Genomic DNA, 24,699 nt, shown 5'->3' on the forward strand with positions numbered 1-24,699 from the left:
ATTTACTTCCCACTGTCACCATCACCGTTAACATCACCCTCATGTCACACTCTCAACCAATCTCCTGACGACCAGGAATGTGGCTTTACCCTCATTTCCGATCGTTGCATGCGAGGGCCACCCCTGACGCTACAATGGGATCCATGATGCATTACCGCGAACAAGAAGTCCAAAGAGTTATGACTTCAGAGAACATGGGCAGAAGTTTTTTCGAATCCTAACAGCCCCTGGACCCTCCTGAGCATAGAACTTTATTTGATTCTAAAATTTAAGGGAGTGGCTGATCTGCTAGGGCTGACCACATGCAGCTGCATCATCTTGCATTTCCCAAACCTACCATTGGATATACATAGCACTTTCTACTCCATGTACTGTACTTAAGCAGCATATTGGCAGGAGTCTAATTACATGCCCTGTGCCTTGATCTGAGGCAACTTTGTTCGCTCCGTCACTTCCTGCGACAAACAGAGACAGACCAATTTATGGATGACCCAATCTTTGCATCAACCTTGTGCCAGCTTGTCACCTCCTGGTCGTAAGACAAAATGATCAAAGCTTGTGGCATTTCAGAAACTTGATAGCTCATGAGGATTATCTCCACACTTACACAATATTGACAATACTTGCACAGAATCAGACACGTCCGAGCGCTGCCGTCATGGCAAAACAACACCCCACGCCATGAATCATGAGATGAGAACCCTATCTGTCTACGGTACTCATACTAGTGTTCCCGATGGAAGGCAGCAGCATTCTCACCGGCTATCCTCCCGAAGACGACACATTCCAGGAGGGAAGAACCTCCTAGACGATTCTGACCGTGAAGTCCGCCCGTGATCTCGCCTGCAGCCCAGAGGCCTTGGATAGGAGCGCCGTCCTTGTCCAGCACTTGACTGTACTCGTTGATCACGACGCCTCCCATGGTGAAATGAACCACGGGCGTGACCTGTCCCACATAGACCACCGAATCGGAACCCACATCTTTCAAGGTCCAGTTCCCGAACGAGGTCCGCCCGAACACGTCCGGCTTTTTGCCAGAGACCACATCGGCATAGCCCTGAAGCGTGTTGCGAACGAGAGGGAGCGCGAGCTCGCCGACCGTGGTCTTCCGCATCAGCCCCTTCCACAGGTAGAAATCGAGATGCGTTTTCGCAGCCGCCGCCGCCCCTTCGTCCATCAATAGCGTGACATCCCACTGCCGCAGACTGGTATCCTCCAACGGACTCGCGCTCGCCATGACAGCAGCGGTGACCTTCTCGCGCGTTGTCAACTCATCGACAAACCGCCCTCCCCGACCATCCAGCAAGATCCCCCCTTCACCTCTCAGCGCCTCGGCCGCGAGAAACTTCACGAGGGCCGCGGGATCCTTCGCATCCACGAACCCCGTCGGATGCACCTGGACCTGATCCATATCGACGACCGCCGCCCCCACCGCCTCCAGCAGCGGCTGCGTGCCTTCGCGCGCGTCATTCGTCGACGGGATCCCCGCCAGATCCGGCCGGTACTTCTCCAACAATCCATGCGTATCCCCGGCGAAGCCGCCCGTCGCGAACACCAACGGCCCATACAGCGTCTCGGTCCGATTATCCCCCCCCTCCTGCCCCGCATCGACCTCCACCCCCAGCATACCTTCTTTCTCGTCGTGTTGGCCTTCTTGCACTTGAATCACCCTCGTGACTTTCGCATTCGTCCGCAGCTGAAACAACGGCTCCCGATCCAGCGACTCCAGCAGCGCACTCACGATCGCAAACCCGGGCGGCTTCTGGCCGGCGCCGCCGCGGTGTGTGCGCGCGCGACTGTGGCCGCCGAGTTGCGTGACCGTGCTCAGATCGACGCCCTGCTCGTCGGCGAGCCAGTGGACCGCCTCCGCCGAGGACGTGACCAGCGTGTTGATGAGCTTCTCGCGCCGCGCGCGCTCCTCGGCGACGGAGCTGGTGAGCCGGCCGCCGGCAGAGCTGAGCGTGTCGGCGAGGAAGAGGTCCGTAGTGTCGTGTTGGAGCGCGGGCTGGAACCGCGTCGGCGCGCCGTTGATCCCGGACGAGGCCTTGATGCTGTTTCCGCCGGGTTTGGCGGCGCGCTCGAGCATGATGACGGGGATGCGGTGCGCGATCAGCTGGGTAGTGGCGCAGAGGCCTGCCAGGCCGGAGCCGATTACTACGACTGCTTGTTCGGGGGACATGAGTGAAATGAGGTGTAGAGTTTGGGTAAGGATGTGTAGTTAGAGATGAGTATTTGGAAAGGTGATGTGGAAGAGTGGTAAGTTGATTGTAGAAGGAAAGGTTGTGTGAGATGATGATGATGAAGAGGATCGATCATACGGTGCGAGCGTTTCCCCGCATCGCCGAATAGGTCCTGTATCACACCACTGCTCCTGGTCGCTGTGCCGTGGACGTGAGTCTGCTTTCCCGGAATGGTCCGTGGTCCGTGATCCGTGTTCTAAGGGATAATACCCATTGATGGAGGGTTTTACTCTGAACCAGGGAGACAGTCGACCGGTCTGAGACGAGAGCTGATTGGTGGGGGGACCGATGTCCAGTATATGACTCGGGAGGGTTTTAAGCATACCAGCCGGAGGTTAGTAGCTTTCAATGGCGGTGTTTCTCCGATGCCAGTGAGTAGAAGTATATGTGCTTTGAAGGAGGCACTATCATCATGCTGCCTGCTGTCTCTGAGCCATAGTCCTAATCAAACTGTACAATTGTCAACATAATATATATCTAAATCTATCTGTACAATGAGTAAAGAAGGGTGTATATCAAAACGACCACAGTGAATTAAATCAACTGGGAAAAAGAAAACAGAAAACCACCACCACCACAGCCTGAAAAACAGACCTCCCTGTTGTATGAAGCTCAGAATGGTGTAATCTGACGTAGGATATCTCTGGGGGAAAACCTCTTTAACCAGGCAAGTACGAACGCAACACGTCCAACGCCTTCTCAAACTGCTCAGGCGAAACATATCGCTCTCGCTGCAGCGAGTTCATGTCCACGCTTTGTGGGTCCGCTCCTCGACGTAGCAGCATCTCCACCAGCTGCGGCTCCCCCAGGGCCGTGGCAATCGAGAGTGCCGTGGGTTCATTGGACAGTGTGTCATTCTTAAGATCGATGTCTGCGCCGTGGTCCAACAAGAATTCCACCCTTTGCTCACCTCTCTGTGCGCACGCAATCAATAGCGCAGTGTCGCCGAATTTATCTTTGGCATCGATATCGGCTCCCTTCTGGAGAAGGAGCGACGCCACCCGCAGATGCCCGCCGTTGATCGCGCAGTGGAGTGGGGATTCCCCCCAGGAATTTTTCATCCGCAAGTCGATGCCTTCTTCTTCCTCCACCAGCCGCCGAACAAGAGCCTCATCCCCCTTGTCAACCGCATTGTGAAATCGTGCTTGCCGCGTCCACTTCTCTGCATCAGACTCTGGACCTAGGTACGTGGTAAGGAATGTTACCATCTTCTCGTTCCCATGCGTTGCTGCTACATGTAAAGCGGTTAGGCCATTGTGGTTTTCTAGACCGGGCGCTGCTCCATGTTCGAGAAGCAACCGTGCGGTTGCGGTACTTCCAAATCTAGCCACCCAGTGCAGAGCAGTCGAGCCCTCCGCGTCTTGTGCATTGGCCTTAGCTCCTTGGGCCAGCAAGATACGAATTATATCGTCGTGGTCCGCTAGATGTAAAGGCGTGCACCGGTTTTGCTCGGGCCCTTGTATGGCCTTGGAAGCATCGGCCCCGTGGTGGATCAGAAGTTTTACAACCTCGAGCGACGATCCATCGGATGATCTGTTATACCAGGGGCGAGACCCGTAGTGTAAAGGCGTATAGCCCCATATACTTCCAACTGCATTAGCGTCTGCCCCGCCGTGCAAGAGCAACTTCACTATTTCAGGATTGCTGACGCTGGCTGCCACCGCCAGGACCGTATCGCCTTCGCAATTACGCTCGTTCAGATCAAAGCCACCACTCAACGCCGCCTTGACCACCATAGCGAAGCCCCAGGCACATGCTGCGAACACTGGGGAGTTCGTTGGACTGAGGCTGGCTTTAATTGGATGGTAAAACTCCTCCCGAGCATCGAAATCATCTAGAGCAGCTGCCCAAATTCTTGAGCACAGGGCGAAGCCGCTGCTTGGCTCTTCAGGCGCTAGGAACTTGAAAATGAGCTGCTGAAGTGGGTCTTCTCTCTCAGCCTCCACCAATGCGTGCGCACAATGGACTGGCCAGTACAACGCTGTGTACTCGAGCAATGCGTCTCTTTTACCTGCATCTGCATCACTCTGAGAGCCTTCACTAAGCAGATATTGGAGGGAGGTCATTGCTACCTGGGCATTCGCATCAGCGGTAGTATAGGCATGCCTTGCGCTGCTCATCAGATATTCCCGAACCGAGAGATGCGCGAACTGGACCGTCTGGTTATGATCGATGATGATGAAGTTACTGCAGATGGCCAACATGTAGTCGGCATCCACTGCCTCGTCCACGTCCCCCTCCGAGTCGAGAGACGCCGCTTTCACGAGGACCTCGATGCTCAACGGTCTGCGGCAACACATGATCCATTTCAGTGCTCGCTCCGCAACCATGCGGTCCTCGAGTCCCGGCGCGTTCATTTCATAAATTTCGTCGTACACTTCCTCCAACTCTGGCATTCCAGATTCCATCTCAAGCCGGTCAAGCTTTCTTTCAAAGACGTCCCGGCGCCGGATAATAGACTTGGAACTGAAGAATATATCCAGTTGCAGTTCGACCCATCGAAACCTGTATTCTCTGTCAACCGAAAATCGAGACATCGGGGACTGCGTTCCTGGCACTCACATTCCTTGAGCGCGGCCACTCAGTGTTCTGATCATTCGGTCCTCAAGATGCACCGCTTTGCATTGACGCAGACGTCGTTGGTTCTGCTGGATCTTGGTTTTGATGAAGTAATCGATGTCTTCTTTACTGTCGCGACCGACATCCACCCGGGCACACTCTACAAAGGTCTGCTGCACGGGAACATTCATCCGACTCGAAAGTAGAAACTTGACTTTACCCTGGCTTGCAGACATTATCTCTTCTAGATTAGACAGGAGCTCATCATAGTCGGAGCATTCATCCAAAGCATCGATGATGATCTTTGTATGATCCTGGGACGAGATGAGCTGAGTTATCAGCTTGATACAGTCATCTGTCAGCAGCCCACGGCCCCCGTAGCCCTGACTTTGCTGCCATTGTCGGTATTTCTCTTTGACGACGGGTGCAATCGAGAGATTGATTGGTGACCAAGCTAATTGACGCAGAAGGCTTCGGAGCAGAGTCTTCGGACTGTTTGCTTCCTCTGTCCCCTGCTTTCTCGAAAAGTAATAGAATGCGAGTCGATGAGCTTCTTTGCCAACGGGTAGGAATCGTTTCCGACATTGTTCAATAACAAGGCACCTTTGGAACTCTCCTATTAGATACCGACTTGGTATACACAAGAGGCCAGCTTACATCAAGGAACTCTTGCCTGTGCCAACTGAACACCAAACAAACTAGCTTTAGCGATGGAATCTCATCCACAGGGCAACAGTCGCTTACCTGGTCCAGGCAGCCAGAGTACTGGCTGGCTGTCGTCGTCGGCTCTACTCCACGACTGAAACTCCGGTCGGGAAAAGAGCCATTCTCCTGAATTGGCGTAGTCGCTGTCCAGCTTTCCATGCTCCAGAATCCGGGTATGATCGTCGCCGGGCAAGGTAGTTGAGACCCATTCAAGAATTTCCGTATTCTCTGCTCTGATTTTAGTTGTCTGCTAATGGGTCTTACATCTAATACGTACCATGCCAATCAGCATGGCCGAATAGTGCGTCACTTTGCACGTGTATATCGCCGATCTGACGAGACAATGTTTCCATTTGCTGGTCCTGTTGGTCCAAGATGTCCTTGAGCTCCCAGTGCCGGACTCTGTGTTCTGGATATTCACATTTTATAAGCCTAGTCTCCACTCCAAGATTGGGGACATGGTCGATATACCTTCCGAATCGAAAATGCGAGTAAACTTCCTACACTCTGCCTCCGCGTCCATGATATCTTGCAATAATGTGCTCCAGTCATCAACTTTTGGAACTGCCCTCGCATACTGGACTACACAATAGGAGAATCAGTACATAGTAAGAAACCGGTCGGGGGGAAACAAACTCACCAATGCGGTGCCGCTTGCTGTGCGCGATGATTGTCCCCTGATATACCAATATACCGACGTAGAGTTTGACGACCTGCGCCCTGAAGTCTTTGCTGAGATCTATCGCTTCGTGCCTTTGACGTTGCTCCATGTACATCTCCTCCACTTTTGCATATCTCGTGATCATGGGAGAGATGTGCGCGAGCCCCTGCAGGGCGGCAGCGTTCTGCTCGGCGCCACTCAACACGAGCTGTGGCACTTTTTGGGTTAGCTATCTCGAGCGACCCACGCTACCTCTAGCGAAGCTTCGAAAGATGGGAATGAAGCATACCTGCAAGATCAGATTGACGCCCGCCCAAGCGATCCCGACATGGGACGGGTCGAGATTCGCGACCGCGCTGCCCACATCCCTGAACACCGTCACGGCTCGGAGGATCGTGTCCATGGCCCGTCGTACTTTGGCTTTCTCGCGTGCATCGCGGTGCTTCCACGGGGAAGGTGGATCTCCATTCAACATGTGCGTTTGGCTTTCCGTGATCGACTGCACGATCTGGCCGGACAGATCTGCGCCGGATATCCCTTCGAATTGGGCGTAGAGCTGGGGATGCTCCGTGCGCAGCCTGGCGGAGGCTTCTTGCCAGCATGTGCTCTCGCTGGCGACATCGTTGCGATTGGACTTGCGTGCGTCCATTGTGCGGGGCGAGATGTGTATGATTTGTGCCCAGGGTCGTGATATAGGTTTTGAAGTTCAGGCTAAGTCGGAGGGGGAGAGAAGGGCGACTTATTATTCGAGGGCCGCAGCAGAGAGAGAGTCATCAGAGTGGCGGAGCTGCTGGCGGGGGCGATGCTTGTCGCAACACCATGGCTTTTGAGTCAGGTTCGCTACGATACCTACGATAGGTCTGGGTACGTCCGGAATCCTTGAAGGCAGGGATGGCATGGACATTCTTTTACTACGCCCTTCAGTCCTTTTTATAGTGGACAGTACAAGTCTTCACATTGTTGACAGGGAAAAGTCCCCCGTCCATCAAGGCGCTAATGCGGGGTTGGGTGACTCGCCGTGGATCGGGATTGTTGCTGACTTGGGGTGGCTTCCTTCACTATTATAATACTAGAGCTACTTATTGAGATTTTAAATCCTATCGATACCTCATAAAATCTCCATACTTTGTGAATCTTGGTTCTTGGAATAAAGGAAGTCTTAATATCTTTAGCATCTTCACCAAGGAAGTAAAGAAAACATTATCATTCTTTTTATGCCTTTCAACTTTGGGATTATTTTATATTTGTCATAAAACTAAGGCACATAAGATTCTTAGTGAAATTTTTATTGATATTGTAAATATTATTCGATCACTAACAGATAATGACGAAGTGGCGTTTTCAGTATGTGACCTATCCAATCTGATCGTCAGTTTATGTATGTCGCGAGTTAGGTGGTACCTCCGGGGATAAAAAGACGCTATGAAAGTGCTTCTGCTCTCGAAGGCAGAGAACGGAAGCACTGTTGACTTGTCTAGCTTGATTCAGACTTTTTCATCTCATATAAAAAAAGCAACCAACTTAAATTCAGGGTATCTATATCTGTATGTGTATATATGTCAATAAACAAAAACATCTATGCCTTCTCCGTCTGCCGTCCCTTCCGCATAGACGGCAGGAAAAACGCCGGATACACGACGGTAAGGGCGGCCACTCCCAATGCGATCATCCTATCACACATGTTAGCCAGGTACCAGTGCGCACTCGAGGGAAATCGACATACATTCCATCCAGCACCAAGAACTCGTCTTCCTTCTGCATCAGGGGATTACCCCATCCACCAGCCATCTCGGGGATACTGTCCAACAAGAGCATCGTTAGCGATCATCTTATTGGTGTAAGCTCAACAACAATGCAAAAGGAAGCAGCCTACCGATAGATACACCGAATCAACACGGTGAAATACGCGAAGATCTCCGCATAGATGACCAGACGAATATGCTTCACCCCCTCCACGTTGACATCACCGCCCAAGCCAGGCCCATGCCGAACGACCCGAATGAAAAACTCCAGCGCGATCAGCCCACACACTGACATGGTCGCCACCTGGAACGCGATACCAGCGATGATGATGTCGTCTCCGACCTGCAGGAGGGTCTGGTCGGTCTTGCCGGCCGCGGCGGCGACACCACCTCCGGCCGCCTGGAGGACGAGGGACCCGACGTCGCAGCTAATGAAGATCCAGGTGAAGAGGCGCGGTTTGAGGCGCGAGTACTGCGGCCCCAGCGAGAGGACGATGTGCTTGAGGGTGAGATAGATGCCCGCGGCGACGAAGGTGGGCGCCAGCACGAGGCAGACAATTTGTAACTTGAATGCGTCCTCGTTCCAGGGGTTGTAATGCATCTGTATGCGACCGATATACCCTGCCAGCTCCATGAAAGTGCCAATGACCATGGCGATCGTCAGCGTCCAGGCGCGGAAGTAGATGCCGAATCCCAGCTGGAAAACGCCCAGAATGCCGTAGAAGACCGCGAAGAAAATGTTGCCGCCGAGGTTGGGGTAGTAGCCGTAGGTGGTCGCCTCGACGGGACATTCTAGCGAAACCTTTTCGCAGGTGCCGTAACTCATGGTGACGGTTTGGAAGAGTCTTGCCGATTTCAAAGTGTGAAACTTTCTGCTGATTAAGTCTATATGATCGTGATGGACGTTTGGAAACCAACAAGAACAGAATGAGGGAATAAAAAGCTCTACCGGCAACGCGATGCAGGAACAACCGTTATGATAAGCAAAAGAACGACAAAGAAGAAAGGAAGAGATGGACGTGTTGTCTCCGACAAGGATTCATGTTCGTAATCTGGAGGCCTGAGGGGGGATCAGACCTATTTTATTACGGGGAATTGTTTAAATTGGTCCTTAACCCCGATTTGCTGGCGTTTTGATGACTGGTGGATCGATATCAGAAAAAAACGTGGTCGATAACCACGGTGATTGGGTCGCTTTCGTTCTCGTTCTCGTTCTCGTTCTCGCAAGGCCCCACAAGCGGGGAGAGCCGATTGAATCTTTCGACCTCATCTTCGGCTAATTCAGGTCAACACGCATTAATCAGCGTTCTCTCTTCTCGGTCCCATGGTCAAAGAAGCGGTGGGAAGTAACGTGATCTTAACTTTCTTCACAAGCGACGCTATCTGCATTAGATAGCGCAGCGAACGGGGCAGCTGCATATGACAGCTGGGGCAGACGGCCAGTCTGTTCGAAGACCTCCAGCTAGTTAGGTCGAAATGCATGGAGGCTAAATTTAACCTCGACGCCGAAGTTCTTTCGGATTCATCAGCTATACATTCTCCATGTCGGATCTCATTGCCGTCGTCTTTCTAGAACGCCATCCTCGTTTATAATAACAATCTAACAAGATCCGGACGCAAGATAGTATCCAAGAGCAAATCGCCTAACAAATCACTCCTTCTCAGTTGCACCAGCTTCTACCTCGTAATCCATATATCTCAACTCAGTCAGCTTCATTCTCCTGACGTGGTAAATGACGACAAGACCATCTGAAAGTTCCCCGTGGCGTAGTTAGGTCACAGAGCTCTTTAACGACTTCGATATTCTCAGTTCTCAGAAAGGATGATATAGAATGAATGATGAGGGTAATCAAAGCAAACTACGGCTGCTGGCACACTGCGTGGTGAATCAACGAGGTTGAAGGGTTTTCAATAACTTCCCTCCTCCTTGTAAGGCTGACCTCTGACCCTACTTTAATGCTGAGTGCCCACAGCAGTATACATTAGCTGCGCTGTGCGGGAAGTTAAGTCGAAACCAGACAAATCCCCATTGGAAGCTTGGCTGAGGCTCTGAGCTAAATTCAATAGTTTCGAAGAGACCCCAGGGGTTGTACGGAGTACAAGTTCTGCGAAGGACCTGGCAAACTGATTGAATCGTCGTTTGCACTCGACCCACTGCTCTCTAAGGTGGGTCGGCTCGCCCCCCAGCGCCGGCGGGTGTGGACCAACGCTTCTGAGCTCACTGGCAGAATGTCTGAGATATAAGACAGCATGCATTAGAGGAATTAGCCTTTTATACTGAGGATAGATGGGGCCTCATGTGCCAAGCCTAAAATGTTTGAGCTCTGACAGGACAAGGCAATGCTGAAGGCGCGTGTCTGCGCCCGTCTGATGTTGATAGGTTGTTTGTTGACAGTGCTGAACCTGTGTTGGGAAAAAGTCATGATGAGCTTATGTGCTATTTGTATTTCGAAGATATGAATAGACTGAATAAAGGACATCATAAGCTGAATGTGGTTCAGAAGCCCAAGGCTGATGCTGCAGTCGGAAAGAGAGATTCATACTCAAGCAGTGGCTTGTTTAGTGGCCGTAGTGGGTAACCTTCCAGAACTGCCGGCCGACGGATAAGTCCGATGCACGTGACCTCCACCGACTTTCCCGGCGTGTCTCGCTCTCTCCCCACGTGGGGAGCATCACCGTTGATTTGTCTCCCTCAGCAACCCCGTCGAAATGGAAGATGCCGCCTCGGAGGACCCATACAAAGTCACGCAATGGCTGCGACCAGTGTAAAAAGCGCCGAGTCAAGGTACGTTGACTTTCTTTTCCTCCGCCTCTCGGATTTGCTTGTCAAATCCCTTGTCTCATGCACCAACTCCGGACCTCTAATGTTCAAGTATAGTGCGATGAACAAGGCCCACCTTGCTCAAATTGCACCAACCGCGAGCTCAAGTGTACATACTTTAAGGTCCCAATAGCTCGCGGCACTATAGGTTCACCATCGACCAGCTCTATATCTGCTTCAGTTCCTTCCATCAAAGGATTGTCCCCCGAAATCGCAAGCCACAGCCGGACTTTATCCCGGTACGGGAGCTCCGCTCCACCAAAGTTTGCTAGCACACGAGAGCTGGAGTTGATGCACAAATACGCCACGGAGACCTATCAGAGTCTGTGCAACGAGCCTGTAGACCATTACACCTGGCAGACTGTCATTGCGCGAAAAGCTTTCCAGCATGACTTCCTCATGAGTGGGCTGCTTGCAGTTGCCTCGCTGCATATCGCTGCCACCATGGACCCTCCAGAGGCTCTGTCATATATCGACACCGCGTTGGAGTACCATGACCGGGCATTTGCTCCGTTCCGGCACGCAATAGACAACCTGACTCCGGCCAATTGCGATGCTGTCTTTGCGCATTCGGTTATCACCACAGTCATCGGCATCGCCCTGCCTCGGTTATCTTCTGACAGCCAGGAGACCAACACGATGACCGAGAACATCATCGTCGTTTTCGAATTGCTTCATGGTGTCAGCAAGATATACACCCTCAGTCGCGACCATCTGTCCACGCAACTGGTCACTTCTCGAAAGGGATTCTGGGAAACACAACTCTCCATTCTTGACGCCGAGACTGAGACCGCCTTCGATAGACTCACTAGCTTGAGCCACGCCATGCAGGACAGCGTTAGTGAAGAGCAATATCGCATCATCGATGGAGCGATCGCACTTCTGAGGCGCTGCTTCTGTAGATACAACCATGCACGCGATATAGCATCCATTCTAGGATGGCTTGCGATGGCTAGCAAGGAGTTTGTGCATGCATTGAGGTGTCGTCAGCCTCTTGCGCTACTAGTTCTCATGCACTGGGGAGCACTTCTAATGGAGCTTGATGGTAAAGTGTGGTGGGCAAAGAACTCGGGTAGGGCGCTGGTTTCTGAGCTACTGAGTGCCCTTCGTCCTTGCGATGCACAGTGGGAAGGTGCTTTGCAGTGGCCAGAACGGAAGATTAGAGCTTGACATCGACTGCAACAAACGCGGTCTACTCTTCAACAGCACTGCATTAGGCTTTTTGCATGGCTTGTGCCTGCTTTCAACCGAAACCGGAGCACTACCCACAGCTACTGACCAAAGGAAATCATCACGACATAACATCACGGACAGCCCAAACTAAAGCTTTACTGACCGCAAAACTCGCTCCCATGCGTGTGTGGCCCGTTGCTTATTGATTCTGTCTGCATCATGTTGGCATGCTGCCAAACTCAGCGGACCACCAAGCTGCTTCAACCAGAATGACCGACCACAATCAAACGACCAATTGCGTGAGCCAACCTTGACTAGGTCCGCAAGGAAGCACTGCGGAATCGTTCGATCTTTCACAAAAAGTACCGTCGGTAAAGCATGTCGCATGCCTTGTGGGGCGTACGTATCCGCCAACTGCATAATTCCGTCTAGCGTCATTTTCACATACAGCTGCGATCCGACATGAATGACCCCTCGCGTTCCCGCAACAGCGTGAAGAAGACAGGCATTCGCCACCAGGTCAACCGGCATCTCATCCAACGTATTCGCACCACTGTCATAGCCCTCGGCCGCGTGCCAGGTCTGGGTTTCGCCATGAGTCATCAGAAATAGCGAGGCGAATCTCTTCAACGGAATGGAATTCTCCGGCGCATAATGTGGATACGGATCTCTGACCGCCGGACCGAAGATGGTCGGACGCAACAGCAACATAGGCAGCGTGGGGAACCGTTTCAGCATCAGCCGCTCCATCAAATACTTCGCATGGGTATATGAAGAGGAGAAGTGCTCGGCGTGCGGGGAACCTTCGCCTCTGAGGATCGCCCCTAGTAGCTCCTCCGGATCATCCTCCTCACCTTTTCCACCCACTTTCACCCTAACAGAGTACAGCTTCTCCGCCACGTGCCCATCCGGCAAGAAACTGTTCACGTATGCCGTCGACACCTGCACGAAGAGCTTCAACCTGCGGAACCGCGAGGCGATCTTCGCCATTTCCAACGACGGGAGACAATTGTTCTCCACCGCCTCCGCAACGTCCGCGTCCAGGGTGATTTTGGCGGCCGCGTGGATCACCAGCGTGACCTGCTGGCGCAGCTCATCCATCACCGCCGCATCGATCCCAAAGTCCGGTTCCGTCATGTCCCCCACTACAAATTGAACCTTCCGGGAGCGGAGGACCGGCTGCGTTTGCACGGGCATCGCCTTCTTCCATTTCTGGATTGCGAGGTCCGGGGACCCCCGGATCAGGACGTAGATCTTGTGGGTGGGGACCTGCACCGCGAGTTTGTAGAGGAGCACGGCTCCCAGCGCGCCGGTGCTGCCGGTGAGGAAGACGGTGTGTTTCTCGAATGAGGTTGCATACCCTCTGCGCTTGATCTCTTCCTCGTGCAGTGAGGGGGTGGAAAGGAGGGCGATGGACATCAGGGATTGCTTTTAGTTGTATATGTTGTTGCGTTGCACTTGACTCCCTATCTCCGTGATATAGCAATGTGCAATGATATAACAACTGATGCAGTATCTGCAACGTCTGGACGACAGCAGCTTTCGCGATGGTAGAGCCCTCCTTTGCATAATTCAACTAAGAATCTAGTGATCAATTCCTTCAACCGAGTTGATCAAGTGAAGTTTTAAAAAGAACCGAGAGTAGGTGGGACAAGCCCATACATTCCTTACCTCGCAGAGTGACCTACCCAAAGGGACTTGGTAGCTACCTAAGTAAGTAGTAGCTACCTATACCGTGGACGCCTACGACAACCTGGAACCTTCAGCCCCGTCCTCCCCTCCCTTCCATGTCACAAGCCATGAGCTACAAGGTATCGTACAGTCCACATACGCCAAACCTTAAGGAAATCATGCCGAAAATCAGATCTAAATTCTCTCTCCACAAACTTGATCACTACATACTAGGTGCTAGGTGAAATTAGAGTTGGAGTCTCATTTCCGCTCAGACGAATCAGCGCGGCATTTTCTATTCTACATAAAAGATACAGACAGTACTGTAGTACAGTGCCCGAGCCAAACATCCTCCCACTACCCTACCCTCCAGAAAAGAATGAGCTTTGGCTTCCACTAAGCTGCCTAGCTGGTATTTAGCTACGGTACTACTGCACGTATAGCATCCCCCCATTGTGCTTCACTCCTACTTTTATATCCGGGAAAAGCGGGTACGGGGTCCATGCAGATTGTCTGATTAACCCGCAGTAAATAGAGATCCGGCGGCTCCTGATGCTTGAATCTAGAATGAGGATTTAGTGTACCTTTGATATTGAAGTCGTAATGTTATAATAGGAGGATACACCTGCGACTCGCTACGTGGAATCATTCAAGTCACGCTTTCCGTGCTGGAACGCTAGGAGAGATAGGAGAGCTATGGCCGGCGGGGGAAGCAGGGTGCTCATAATTTGATGATTCAATCTCATGTGAAGAGCGCACATGTGCGACGTGACTGAATTGTAACATTGAAACCTCCAATAGTGAATGGGCCATTCTTGTGTGCGTCTGGTTTCTTTTTTACCCATCGAGTTAGGGGTGCAATACAGCCATATGTAACTCATTTGCTCCGTGTATATGTGAAAGAACGGAACAGATTGCGGCCTCCCTTGATTCTTATACACTCATGAATGACTATAGTACATTACATACCCGTCGCTACCCCTTCCAGACGACTGCTTGGAACGCATAACCCTATAATAATATGACTATTGACGGACCCTTTTATGGACAGCCACCCAATTGCTGAGAAAATACCACCCTTTTATAAAAAGAGAGACAAGAAGGACGAAAGTTGAATGAAACATAGATACATACATACAGCGTCATGTGAAGTAAATCAGGGAAAATGTCAGCGAAAAACCCTCAAGACCGGTCTATCCAGCCCGATCCAGAGTCATCTTGAAAGATTATGTATACTTTAAAAGAAAAGAAGAACGTGAAATGGTTTAGGAGGTCTTGTTCCCACCTCCGCCGCACCAACACCGGCCGTCTCCTTCGCGTTCGACCTGAACAAGGATGTCCATGTCTTTCTCGCGAAGATAGTTGACTGTGCGCTGGCGGACGTCTTCAAGGTCAGCGCCGCGGGAAGCAATCACGTGGATGACGCCGAGGAGTTTGGGGTTATGGGTGTCGTGGGAGTGGTCGTGGTGGTCATGGCTGTGGGAATGAGAGTGACTGCCGTGATCGTGGCTGTGGCCATGGGCATGATTGTGGGTGGAAGAGTGAGAGTGCGAGCGATCACTGCCATGACCATGGCTGTGGGAGTGCGAATGGTTGTGATCATGATCATGGTCATGACCGTGACTCTGGCTATGGCCGTGGGAGTGGCTGTGACCATGATCATGACCATGGTGGTGGTGATGACCAGAAGACTCCTTGCCTGTGTCGTCCAGCCAGAATCGAGGTACTGTGTACCCGACAACTCCTCGGAGAGTACTGACGCCGGCTAGAGCTTCGCGCACATTGTACTCCACATCAGCCGGTAACGCCAGTAACAGTGTCTTCGCTGTGCTGCTGACGAGCGGAACTGCCGAGGCAAAAATCAAGATTGCGATCAAGCACGAGGCGATGGGGTCATACCCTGGCCAGCCAGAGTAGTGGACTAAAATGGTTGAGATCACCACAGCCACAGATCCCAGCGTATCGGCGAGAATATGTAAAAAGATGCCGTGCATGTTTTCGTTACCGTGCGAGTGTCCGTGACCATGGTCGTGACCATGCGCATGTCCATGGTCAAAGGCCATGATTCCGACGAGGTTGACTAATAGACCCGCAATGCTGACAACGAGAAGCTCACCAATGCGGTGCATTTGGCTGCCAGAAGACAGCCTCTCTACCGCCTCATAGATAATTTCAATACTGATAATCCTGCATGCCATTAGTCGTAGGCTATAGCCTTGATGGTTTGCATTGCTCACATGAGAAAGATGCCGTTAGCAAAACCAGACAGCGTGTCGACTTTGCCATAGCCGTAGGGAAACCTCGAACTCGGAGGCCATTTGCTCATGACAGCAGCACAAAGACCAACGACTAGAGCAAGGCAGTCAAAGAACATGTGAATACTATCGCTGAGCAGCCCCAGGGACCCAGTCAAGAAGCCGTATGCCAATTGAACGAGCATGAAGCTGAAGTTAAGGCTAAAAAGAGTTAGCAATGGTGAAACATAGTAGATTGGTACGAGAACTCACCACATGAAGTAGAAAATACGTCGCGAATCGCTTTCCTTGAGAATACTGTACAGAAGCGGATACGATTCGCTATGATGGAGGATAAATTTGGTAATTTTGGAAGCATCGGCGGATGGATGGCTGTGCTGCTCATGAGCATGGGAATGCGCAGAATGGCGCAGATTCTTTCCATCAAAACGGGCAGCAAGGTAGGAAACGAGTGAAACGATGATCCGAGAGACATAGATGACCTGAGCGTTGTCCTGTAGCGGAGGTGAGGAGAAGAGGGCAGCGCTACCCGTCCCAAGAACGAGGCCTAGTTTATGCGGCGACTGTAGATCCGAAGGGGCAATAGAGACCAGACTGATTGCAAATGCACCAGAGGCGGCAAAGTGATAAGTCATGTCGGGGACCTCGAACGAGATGTTTCCAGAAACAACAATTGTGACGAGTGTCAGAGACAAGCCTGACAAAATAGCCAACACAGAATCACCAGCTGAAGTAGCGCTTGCACCCGTCTCTGGAAACTGCTTCTTGGACGATGCGGGCGTAGAGAGGTCAACATCAGCCGACTTGGCCCCTGAGAGGGGAGGACGAAGTACAAAGACGGACACAAGCAAAGAAGCGTAACCGAAGAAAGGGTGATCATCCCAGGTTGCATTCAAGCCCAAAAAGCTCAGCACGATGACCGCGACAAGAACAGCACCGCTTGCTTTCTTTTGACTGAATCGAAATTGGCCACTGCTGTGGGCTCCATTACCCTGAAGGAGCGTAGGCACTCCAGAGGCTACTGCAAGGAGCAAGCTGAAAGCCACCAGGAACCCTCCAATTTTCAGACCAGCATATATGGGCAACGCAAGAGAAGCCGCTTGCAGAAGTGCCATCCGTGCCGTGCTTGAGTTGACCGGGGGAAGTGCAGAAGCGGAGTCCAATCCTCCCCGCTGCGCCGATCGCACGATCTGTCCGCATCCATATAGTATCAGTGTAACTGCTGTCAGCATGGCGGTCTTCCGTTCGACTTGTTCTAATTTGCCGATACTCGAAGCGATCGCGTCAGAATCGTCTGAAACTCTCTGTTGTATCTTCCAATGCGCATGATGTTGGTAATACCAGGAAAGGGCGATCCATGGCAGAGCCAGGAGTGGTCCAGCGATAGCATCTTGACTTTTCATATTGTTATTACTGGCTGGGAGAGCGCGACTGGGGAACTCACATTGTATTTGGTCCAGGTTCGACTGGTCCTTTGAGCACTTGAGCACCAATCAGCCCTGCAGCGCTATCATTCTTCGTGTTATGTGCATGGTTGCATGGAAAGACGGAGTGCTCATGAGCAGATGCTTCCCAGACGCTATGAGTCGATGCATGGGAGTGTGTATGGTGATGCGCATGTCCGGCGGGATCTTCAGAGTTGCCATTGGGAAGTACAGGGCTGATCACAGGTTGTGGGGGCTGTTGATTTGCTGAAGACAGGTCGAAAGAGGAGGCCGAAATGGAAACTGGCCCGTGCGACCTGCGAGACGATCGCGAACGGTGACCACGAGAATGACCAAGCCCATGACTAGGAGGAGCTGTCTCCACGATGGATACGGGTGTCCCGGCCGACATTATGTCAATTTCGCTGCGCTATGCACGATCGTTGCAAGTGTCCAGCCAACAGCCGGAGGGGGTTTGTGAGAAGCCGGTGCTTGAGCCGAGGTTTCAGGGAACAGCTGCCTAGAAGCAGAGCAATTGAGCTTTAAGAGCTCAGCAAAAATGATAGGTCGGAAGATAAAAGCAGAAGACGCAGCATAGCGTCCATGGAAAGGGAATGAATGAAAGAAAAAGGAGCGACCGCGAAGGGCGCTTGTGGCGATCTTAGAACGACGGTGATGATGATGGACGAATAGCCCCCAGATAGCGGCGCGACGATCGGCCGGCGGTGATAACGAGCGCCACGTGATTAGCCTTTTAGCTGGGGCCTATCTCGGTTGTTGCCTGACAATCCAGGAATACACGTCAGATCAAATGCATGGAAAGAGTATCAATCAATCCCCAAAGCACTAACTCACATAGTGGATGATCCGGGGTAAGAGAGTTAAAGCTACTGCGTAGACCGAAAGATAACCAGAGGAGTAAATGCCGAAGATACTTAATTGGTCCAGTGGCATGTAACCTATCAATGCGAGCCGCGCGCCTGTTGTCAATTTGCCCGATTTGTTATTCTGACGCGCCCGGCGTGCCTCCGTACTCCGGTGTGGGGTTCCGTTCATCGGCCCAGGATTCCTCCTCCGGCCAGCTTGTCCCCAGAGCTCTAGATTTCTTTCTCCTATTGTCGCGCAGCATCAGGATCAATAGAAATAATTCTGCTTGCTAAGCGATACACGGCTGAGACGCCCTGTTGATCGCACGCCATTCTTTGATTCAATATTGCTGTGCATGATGCTGGATCATCTGTCACCAATCTCATAACCCCTCAAGAGCTTGATCCGTCGTCACCATGCTCGCGACTCTCATCAGCATCGCCTTTTACGCATCGACAGCGCTCACGCTGGCAATCATTCTCCTAGCCCCTTCAAGATATACACCCCAACCTGCCTCTGAAGGCGATGGCTCCGACAAACCCAAGACAGCCGTCCAGATTCTCGTACTAGGAGACATCGGTCGCAGCCCGCGCATGCAGTACCATGCGCTCAGTGTCGCGAGAGGCGGAGGCCAAGTGGACATCATCGGCTACCACGGTGCGCAAAGATGATCAATTGCAGTCGCATAGCTTGCAACTAATACACAGTCTCCCCAGAATCGGAAGTCCACCCCGAAATCACCTCCCATCCCCGGATCTCCATCGTCGCGCTCCCCCCGCACCCGACCTTCCTCCAAACAAGCAACAAGCTCCTCTTCCTCATCTTTGGACCCCTCAAAGTGCTCTTCCAGATCGGTTGTCTCGGGTGGATTCTCGCCTACCGAACCAAGCCAGCCAAATGGCTTCTCGTGCAAGTCAGTCGTCACCTCTTATAACCTACCTACCTACCACACCTACCATACCAGCTAACCTCAACCACCATTCTCCACAACAGAACCCCCCATCCATCCCTACCCTCGCCATCGCCTCCCTCACCTGCCTTCTCCGACAGACCAGCCTCATAATCGACTGGCACAACTTCGGCTACACGATCCTGGCCCTCAAGCTCGGCGACACACACCCGCTCGTCCGCCTCTCGCAGCGCTACGAGCGATTCTTCAGCCGATACGCGACAGCACACCTCTGCGTCACCAACGCGATGGCCACGGTCCTCAAGCGGGACTTCGGGATCCGTAACGATCACGCCGCGATCTTGCCTCTCCACGACCGGCCCGCCGACCACTTCCAGCCCATCCCGGACCGCGCCGCGCGCGCCGCCTTCCTCAACTCCCTCCCGCAGTCCGAACCCGTGCGCCCGCTCATCGCAATCAGCGCCCTCCGCGTCCTGGTCAGTTCCACCTCCTGGACCGCGGACGAGGACTTCTCCGTGCTCATCGATGCCCTGTGCCGATACTCCGCGCTGGCGCGGCAGCAGCACAGCGGCGGCAGTGGCGGCGAAGAGCCCACGGAACTCCCTGCCATCTTGGCGATCATCACGGGCAAGGGACCCCAGAAGGAAATGTACCTCCAGCGCATTCGGGAGCTGGAAGCGGCGGGAAAGCTGGAGCACGTGACGATCCGCACCGCGTGGCTGAGCATGGAGGACTACGCGCGCCTGCTGGCGTCGGCGTCGCTGGGCGTCAGCCTGCACACCAGCAGCAGTGGCGTGGATCTGCCCATGAAGGTCGTGGATATGTTTGGTGCGGGTTTGCCGGTGGTGGGGTGGAATCGGTTCGAGGCGTGGCCCGAACTCGTGACGGAGGGGGTCAATGGGCGTGGGTTTGGCAGCGCGGAGGAGCTGGTCGGCCATCTTGTGGAGCTGTTTGGGGATGATGCGAAGCTAGAAAGCCTGCGTGAGGGGGCTCGTAAAGAGAGTGCCCGTCGTTGGGATGATGAGTGGAATCCCGTCGCTGGGAAGCTGCTGGGATTGTATTAGTGCCGCTAGCAATATAATCAATACATATAGCATTTATCTTCTTCAGCAGCGAGCGATTGGGCGAGAGCCGCATTTAATGTATTGTTAAGTTTTTCAATTGAGCTATATACCGGTAACTACTTTGACTCTACGGACGGAATTTCCCGCCGCAGAAGGTGCATGTATCGAACATATCGAACAGACGTTGAAAAGACCGCTGGAGATCTGGATCTGACGAGTCCATCTCGTCCTCGTTCAAATACTCTTTCCCACAGCCAGAACAAAACTTGGATACCCCCGGGTCTTGGATAGCTAGTGACGTCAAGCCACACCGCACTGCATTCGGGAAAGGGTTGTCAGTTTGTGATGTGCAGGATAGCATACATTGTTTCTGGGGGTGCTACATACCGAAGAGGTGGCCCGCGGCGCATTGCGCTTCCTGGTTCGAATACCAAGCAAGGCCGGCATCGCAAATATCGCATCTCTCGTATAGAGGGCTCCCTGGCCCGCTGAGCTCCTCGGCGGACTTGGCCTTTACCGTGCTATTGGAGGTGGAGCATTTGGAGATCTCCTCGGTCAGATCGGCGCCCGTGATGGTAGCGAGTCTGATGAGAACCTGGCGGGCTTGCGCCATGATCTCCCCGTTGGCGCAATCGACAATGGCGGAGCATGCTGCTGCGTATAATAATATACCAGACAGTGGTGGGCTGTCGCCTTCGTCGTTTTGGGATTGTAGAATGTGCCGGAGGGCCGCATCGCGCCTTGTACCGGGGGAGTCAGGGCCAGAGGCAAAGCCGGGGTCCGTTGTCGCTGTCGGCCCGCTGGGGAGCTCGTCTGCGACTTCACCAGTGGCCGTGGAGAAGGTGACTATCACTCGGTCTTCGGCCGCTGTGCGGTATTCAATGACGTCTCCCGGGTGGAGCGTGGTAGCGCTCGCTACGATGCCCTTGCATGAGGTCAGACCCCAAATCCTGGCCACGGCGAGGCCTCCGAAATCTCGATTGAAGTCGAACTGTTCCCGGATATCGTCGATTTGGTTTTTCCAGGGGGCCTTGGAGAATGGCTGGTCCTCCTGCCCCGAGGAAAATTGTTTCATTATCGCGTAGCCTCCACCTGTTCCTACATGCAGCGCGAAATTCTGAGACGCAGGGTCTCGTATGACAGTCATGGCTTTCCCGTGTCAGCGTGGGCTAGGACTAGTTTGGTTGACGGAATATTGCTTACATGATATTGGATCCCAGTGCCTTGGGGCTTCGGACTGGATCTCTGTCGCCGTATCCTCATAGAATGGTAGGTGTTTGAACTCAATCTGTGTGGATTTCTGCTCATGTCCTTCATATGCTGAGTGAGGCATTGTGATAAGAGCGAGGCCCCCAAAGACACCTGCAGCCAAAGAAAGAGCCTGCGCATTATCCTGTTGTGGTTGTTAATCCAGTATTATCTTCCTGTGAGGTTTCGTCTTACCAGACTGATCCATTCAATGGGACCAGTGAAACGATGATCTTCCAGTTCCTTGCAAGACACTGAAGCGTTCTCCTCTGACTTGGCCACTGGCTCGGGAGGCAGACCCACGTCTGCTCCGTACTTGAGAGATGCTGGGTTAACTTCTAGTCTGAGAACCCTCAATTTTGTCCCGTGCACAACGGCCAGATTCCCTATCGCGTAACGGGCAGTTGGGCTTTGCGTCTGATCGTCGTCTCCCGGAAAGATCCATGGGCCCCAATTCATTGATGAGACAATGGCCTTGGATTGTAGTGTGGCGGCAAAGAGCGATGATGGCTGAGCCTCAGGATAGCTCACAGAGGGTTTATTCAAGGAAGTTAAGGCGAGCACATCAGCGGTGTACCTTGGACTATGTACTGCTACCAAGCTTCGTATTCGCAGGAAGATCACATCCTTAGAGTCATTTGCAACTGATAACAGGTGATGACCCCAGCGACTCTCGACGCCGGAAATTGCTAGTAAATCCGCATTTTGCTCCGCGATAGGTACTTTCAGAGGCGATGACCACGAAAAAGACCGAATGTATGATTTCCGCAGAGCCAAGCCCTCATCCTGGATCTGGGGTTGGAAGTGGAGTTTCAGGGAGTCGTTGACGATGGCTACGCGCGTCCATTTGCCTTGGATCCCGACAGGCTCATAGAGAGAAAGCAGCAGATTGGAGGTGAAGACGGCGAGCACACAGCGCCGGAACTTTGCGAGTCCTGGAGGGGACCAGGCCAGTCCTACCACGGTGCTAAGGGACTGCTCGCCGCCAAGAGAGAAATTGTCGCGCTTCTGGGGATAGATGGTTGGCCATTCGCTTTCACTGAAAACATTGACCCTGAACCGATTGGAATGCCAGTCGTTGATGGCTTTTTGCACAGGGCCCTGTTCAGCCTTTTCATTGGCCGTCTTGGGGGTCTGTCCGCAGTTAGCAAATCATCCGTATAGGCTCGATATTGATGGGCAAACAACTGACCAGAACCTGGACGTATTCCCCCGCACCGATGGCCAATTCCCCGTCTGCCGACCAGGCCAGGCAATCTGAGCAGGAGGGGAACAACGGTAATTCCAACGGTCCTAGCATCTCGGAACGGCGGTGGTATTCAACAACTTCTCATGATTGTGATATGGAGATTTGAAACTGTGTCGATTTTATCACAGAGCATTTGGTCAATAACCGGCACTGTTTGACATCCCCTTGATTGCTGGAATGCTGTTTCCAGCTATAGCATTGTATGGCGGGACGAATCTATAGTTGTTCCTGCTTCGGGTTAGTTCAATGTGGGCGAGAAGGAGAAAGATTACACACTTTATGCGCAATCACGTGGACTGGGCCGAGCCTGCGGCCGGCTGCGTGCTATGCTTCCTAATCAAGCGGGCGGTGAGGGTGGTGTCTGGATAAGTATTAGGTAATTCGAATGGCAGGAGCACACTATGCCTATCGTGGTTAGTTCTTCAGGCTGAATCAACGGTCAGTGACTGGTCCAACAAAACTAACAAACACTCTGAGTCTCTGACGGTGCAATGCAGTGAGGATCAACGCCCGCCCGCTCTACTCATCCCATCCTCCCGCTCCGACTATCGTCCGTTTGTTCTCCTCTTTCCGAACTCCATCCGACCGATTCTCCACTGCCTTCAACTTCTTGTTGTCTTATTACTCAAAGTTTCGGCCTGAGATCTCTCATCCTCTTCGCCTCATTTTCCACTCACATCGCCCACCCTCTACCACCCATCCGTGGTCTTTGCCACCTGCCGCCATACACCCTACCCAGACTTGTTCTTGGACCAGCTTCCGATAGCTCTTCGTTCATCGCTAATACCCCGCCACAATGTCGACCTCTGCCCGTCGTCGCCTTATGCGCGATTTCAAGGTACGTAGCTGTCCGCCGCGTTAATGGGATCCAACCCTATGTCCCTTGCGTTGAAATGGGTCTCTTGTCTCAAGACTCGCTTTAAGCTTTTTATCGATTATCGACCAAGGCCGGGCTACATGAGCTAACAGCTATGCTTCATCTTAGCGTATGCAAACTGACCCTCCTGCTGGAGTCTCCGCGTCTCCTGTAGCAGACAATGTCATGACTTGGTGAGTTAATTCTAACTGTCTCGATGTTCTCTCCCGCACTCGAGTCTGAGTCTGATAACCCCTCTAGGAATGCGGTCATTATCGGACCCGCTGATACGCCCTTTGAGGACGGCACATTCCGGCTCGTGATGCACTTCGAGGAGCAGTACCCCAACAAGCCTCCAGGCGTCAAATTCATCAGCCAGATGTTCCATCCGAATGTCTACGGTACGGGCGAGCTCTGCTTGGACATCCTCCAGAATCGTTGGAGCCCAACCTATGATGTGGCCGCGATCCTTACCAGTATTCAGAGGTAAGGACTCTTGTCTGCCTTGCTTAGCCCCGATCAATCACGAGGCGGGAAGAAAACGATGCTAACGATCGCTTTGCTGTCTATAGCTTGCTCAACGACCCGAACACCTCATCCCCCGCCAATGTAGAAGCCTCGAACCTGTACAAAGATAACCGCAAGGAATACATCAAGCGGGTGCGCGAGACCGTGGAGAAGAGCTGGGAAGATTAGAGACGAGAGAGGAGGGAAGACGACTATGATATATTGCTATACGCGGGTTTGGATCTCTTGGTTCATGGCGATGTCGACAATGTCTTGCCCTGTGTTCCACCTGGGCTTGATGCCCGAGGCATTGATCATGCTCTTGTGGAAATGCAAGGGCAGTGAACCCAAGGGACTTGCACCCCGTTGATGACGTGCACAGCGTGGGGTTTTGGCGCCTGGTTACATCTTGATCTATTCTTCTTATCCTGATCTCCCATTGGTAATTATGAATAACTGCATCGGTTTCATGTTTTGCTCGTTTGTTGTTTCACTTGAATGCATTTGACTTTGGTGTCTCCTTGCTCTTTGCCGCTACTGCATGTCAGATACTCGGCCCGACAACTCGGCCTGCTTTGCATTCTTTCTCAATTTGAGTTTCCATCACAGACCGTCTGCCAGTGATCTCAGTTCCTCCATGATGTAGTCTCACCCCAACATTCCTGCCTAGTCAAAAATTTCCGTCGTGGACCTAAGGCATTCCGATGAAGTAATGAAGTTGGCAGGCGAGCGCCAGGCAGAATTTGG

General features: G+C 52.5%; 9 protein-coding genes across 9 annotated transcripts; 3 read left to right on the forward strand and 6 right to left on the reverse strand.

The window, feature by feature from the left end:
- Window positions 1–724: 724 nt before the first annotated feature.
- frdA (putative FAD dependent oxidoreductase) lies at window positions 725–2,179 on the reverse strand (the record flags this gene model as incomplete). Its single annotated transcript, XM_020203782.1, has 1 exon — window positions 725–2,179. One exon carries the CDS (start codon window positions 2,177–2,179, stop codon window positions 725–727), a length of 1,455 nt encoding a protein of 484 aa, XP_020054476.1.
- A 565-nt stretch (window positions 2,180–2,744) lies between these two features.
- On the reverse strand, window positions 2,745–7,266 carry ASPACDRAFT_1858147 (uncharacterized protein). The gene is made up of 8 exons (XM_020197586.1): window positions 6,455–7,266; window positions 6,145–6,373; window positions 5,976–6,086; window positions 5,782–5,913; window positions 5,544–5,732; window positions 5,457–5,481; window positions 4,803–5,402; window positions 2,745–4,745 (listed from the first exon to the last, which is right to left on the reverse strand). The coding sequence occupies exons 1-8, from the start codon at window positions 6,812–6,814 to the stop codon at window positions 2,900–2,902; spliced, it is 3,492 nt and encodes a 1,163-aa protein (XP_020054477.1). The 5' UTR covers window positions 6,815–7,266; the 3' UTR covers window positions 2,745–2,899.
- Window positions 7,267–7,693: 427 nt separating this feature from the next.
- On the reverse strand, window positions 7,694–8,744 carry ASPACDRAFT_80261 (RTA1 domain-containing protein). The gene is made up of 3 exons (XM_020205611.1): window positions 8,039–8,744; window positions 7,889–7,963; window positions 7,694–7,835 (listed from the first exon to the last, which is right to left on the reverse strand). The coding sequence occupies exons 1-3, from the start codon at window positions 8,731–8,733 to the stop codon at window positions 7,742–7,744; spliced, it is 864 nt and encodes a 287-aa protein (XP_020054478.1). The 5' UTR covers window positions 8,734–8,744; the 3' UTR covers window positions 7,694–7,741.
- A 1,879-nt stretch (window positions 8,745–10,623) lies between these two features.
- On the forward strand, window positions 10,624–11,898 carry ASPACDRAFT_53610 (Zn(II)2Cys6 transcription factor domain-containing protein; the record flags this gene model as incomplete). Its single annotated transcript, XM_020202771.1, has 2 exons — window positions 10,624–10,692; window positions 10,786–11,898. 2 exons carry the CDS (start codon window positions 10,624–10,626, stop codon window positions 11,896–11,898), a joined length of 1,182 nt encoding a protein of 393 aa, XP_020054479.1.
- Window positions 11,899–12,100: 202 nt separating this feature from the next.
- On the reverse strand, window positions 12,101–13,320 carry ASPACDRAFT_45436 (fatty acyl-CoA reductase; the record flags this gene model as incomplete). The annotated part of the gene is made up of 2 exons (XM_020201607.1): window positions 12,101–12,109; window positions 12,211–13,320. The coding sequence occupies 2 exons, from the start codon at window positions 13,318–13,320 to the stop codon at window positions 12,101–12,103; spliced, it is 1,119 nt and encodes a 372-aa protein (XP_020054480.1).
- A 1,154-nt stretch (window positions 13,321–14,474) lies between these two features.
- ASPACDRAFT_123172 (metal cation transporter MSC2) lies at window positions 14,475–18,112 on the reverse strand. The gene is made up of 4 exons (XM_020196601.1): window positions 17,272–18,112; window positions 16,080–17,222; window positions 15,810–16,028; window positions 14,475–15,759 (listed from the first exon to the last, which is right to left on the reverse strand). Exons 1-4 carry the CDS (start codon window positions 17,661–17,663, stop codon window positions 14,838–14,840), a joined length of 2,676 nt encoding a protein of 891 aa, XP_020054481.1. The 5' UTR covers window positions 17,664–18,112; the 3' UTR covers window positions 14,475–14,837.
- Window positions 18,113–18,336: 224 nt separating this feature from the next.
- On the forward strand, window positions 18,337–20,162 carry ASPACDRAFT_1858153 (chitobiosyldiphosphodolichol beta-1,4 mannosyltransferase). The gene is made up of 3 exons (XM_020197587.1): window positions 18,337–18,775; window positions 18,835–19,031; window positions 19,112–20,162. The coding sequence occupies exons 1-3, from the start codon at window positions 18,535–18,537 to the stop codon at window positions 20,090–20,092; spliced, it is 1,419 nt and encodes a 472-aa protein (XP_020054482.1). The 5' UTR covers window positions 18,337–18,534; the 3' UTR covers window positions 20,093–20,162.
- ASPACDRAFT_123175 (uncharacterized protein) lies at window positions 20,136–22,825 on the reverse strand. Its single transcript, XM_020196602.1, has 5 exons — window positions 22,533–22,825; window positions 21,536–22,474; window positions 21,296–21,485; window positions 20,480–21,241; window positions 20,136–20,407 (listed from the first exon to the last, which is right to left on the reverse strand). The coding sequence occupies exons 1-5, from the start codon at window positions 22,638–22,640 to the stop codon at window positions 20,220–20,222; spliced, it is 2,187 nt and encodes a 728-aa protein (XP_020054483.1). The 5' UTR covers window positions 22,641–22,825; the 3' UTR covers window positions 20,136–20,219.
- Window positions 22,826–23,255: 430 nt separating this feature from the next.
- Window positions 23,256–24,554, forward strand: ubc2 (E2 ubiquitin-conjugating protein RAD6). The gene is made up of 4 exons (XM_020205612.1): window positions 23,256–23,427; window positions 23,575–23,639; window positions 23,707–23,931; window positions 24,018–24,554. The coding sequence occupies exons 1-4, from the start codon at window positions 23,386–23,388 to the stop codon at window positions 24,139–24,141; spliced, it is 456 nt and encodes a 151-aa protein (XP_020054484.1). The 5' UTR covers window positions 23,256–23,385; the 3' UTR covers window positions 24,142–24,554.
- The last annotated feature ends 145 nt before the right edge of the window (window positions 24,555–24,699 follow it).

This window comes from Aspergillus aculeatus (assembly GCF_001890905.1).
Source record: "Aspergillus aculeatus ATCC 16872 unplaced genomic scaffold ASPACscaffold_12, whole genome shotgun sequence".
Lineage (NCBI taxonomy): Eukaryota > Fungi > Ascomycota > Eurotiomycetes > Eurotiales > Aspergillaceae > Aspergillus > Aspergillus aculeatus.

What these genes read in the sequence shown, in the direction of transcription:
- ASPACDRAFT_123175 (XM_020196602.1), bottom strand. Translation starts at nt 22,640, where the DNA reads ATGCTAGGACCGTTGGAATTACCGTTGTTCCCCTCCTGCTCAGATTGC. An exon ending in GCACTGGGATCCAATATCAT is followed by an intron (nt 21,242 to 21,295) that starts GTAAGCAATATT and finishes GACACGGGAAAG; the next exon opens with CCATGACTGTCATACGAGAC. An exon ending in CGCCGCGGGCCACCTCTTCG is followed by an intron (nt 20,408 to 20,479) that starts GTATGTAGCACC and finishes TCCCGAATGCAG; the next exon opens with TGCGGTGTGGCTTGACGTCA.
- ASPACDRAFT_123172 (XM_020196601.1), bottom strand. Translation starts at nt 17,663, where the DNA reads ATGTCGGCCGGGACACCCGTATCCATCGTGGAGACAGCTCCTCCTAGT. An exon ending in CGTATTTTCTACTTCATGTG is followed by an intron (nt 16,029 to 16,079) that starts GTGAGTTCTCGT and finishes AACTCTTTTTAG; the next exon opens with CCTTAACTTCAGCTTCATGC. An exon ending in GCTAACGGCATCTTTCTCAT is followed by an intron (nt 15,760 to 15,809) that starts GTGAGCAATGCA and finishes AATGGCATGCAG; the next exon opens with GATTATCAGTATTGAAATTA.
- ASPACDRAFT_1858153 (XM_020197587.1), top strand. Translation starts at nt 18,535, where the DNA reads ATGCTCGCGACTCTCATCAGCATCGCCTTTTACGCATCGACAGCGCTC. An exon ending in GGACATCATCGGCTACCACG is followed by an intron (nt 18,776 to 18,834) that starts GTGCGCAAAGAT and finishes CAGTCTCCCCAG; the next exon opens with AATCGGAAGTCCACCCCGAA. An exon ending in CCAAATGGCTTCTCGTGCAA is followed by an intron (nt 19,032 to 19,111) that starts GTCAGTCGTCAC and finishes TCTCCACAACAG; the next exon opens with AACCCCCCATCCATCCCTAC.
- ubc2 (XM_020205612.1), top strand. Translation starts at nt 23,386, where the DNA reads ATGTCGACCTCTGCCCGTCGTCGCCTTATGCGCGATTTCAAG. An exon ending in GCCTTATGCGCGATTTCAAG is followed by an intron (nt 23,428 to 23,574) that starts GTACGTAGCTGT and finishes GCTTCATCTTAG; the next exon opens with CGTATGCAAACTGACCCTCC. An exon ending in GCAGACAATGTCATGACTTG is followed by an intron (nt 23,640 to 23,706) that starts GTGAGTTAATTC and finishes TAACCCCTCTAG; the next exon opens with GAATGCGGTCATTATCGGAC.
- ASPACDRAFT_80261 (XM_020205611.1), bottom strand. Translation starts at nt 8,733, where the DNA reads ATGAGTTACGGCACCTGCGAAAAGGTTTCGCTAGAATGTCCCGTCGAG. An exon ending in TTGATTCGGTGTATCTATCG is followed by an intron (nt 7,964 to 8,038) that starts GTAGGCTGCTTC and finishes CTTGTTGGACAG; the next exon opens with TATCCCCGAGATGGCTGGTG. An exon ending in TTCTTGGTGCTGGATGGAAT is followed by an intron (nt 7,836 to 7,888) that starts GTATGTCGATTT and finishes CATGTGTGATAG; the next exon opens with GATGATCGCATTGGGAGTGG.
- ASPACDRAFT_1858147 (XM_020197586.1), bottom strand. Translation starts at nt 6,814, where the DNA reads ATGGACGCACGCAAGTCCAATCGCAACGATGTCGCCAGCGAGAGCACA. An exon ending in CAGCAAGCGGCACCGCATTG is followed by an intron (nt 6,087 to 6,144) that starts GTGAGTTTGTTT and finishes CCTATTGTGTAG; the next exon opens with TCCAGTATGCGAGGGCAGTT. An exon ending in TCGCATTTTCGATTCGGAAG is followed by an intron (nt 5,914 to 5,975) that starts GTATATCGACCA and finishes GTGAATATCCAG; the next exon opens with AACACAGAGTCCGGCACTGG.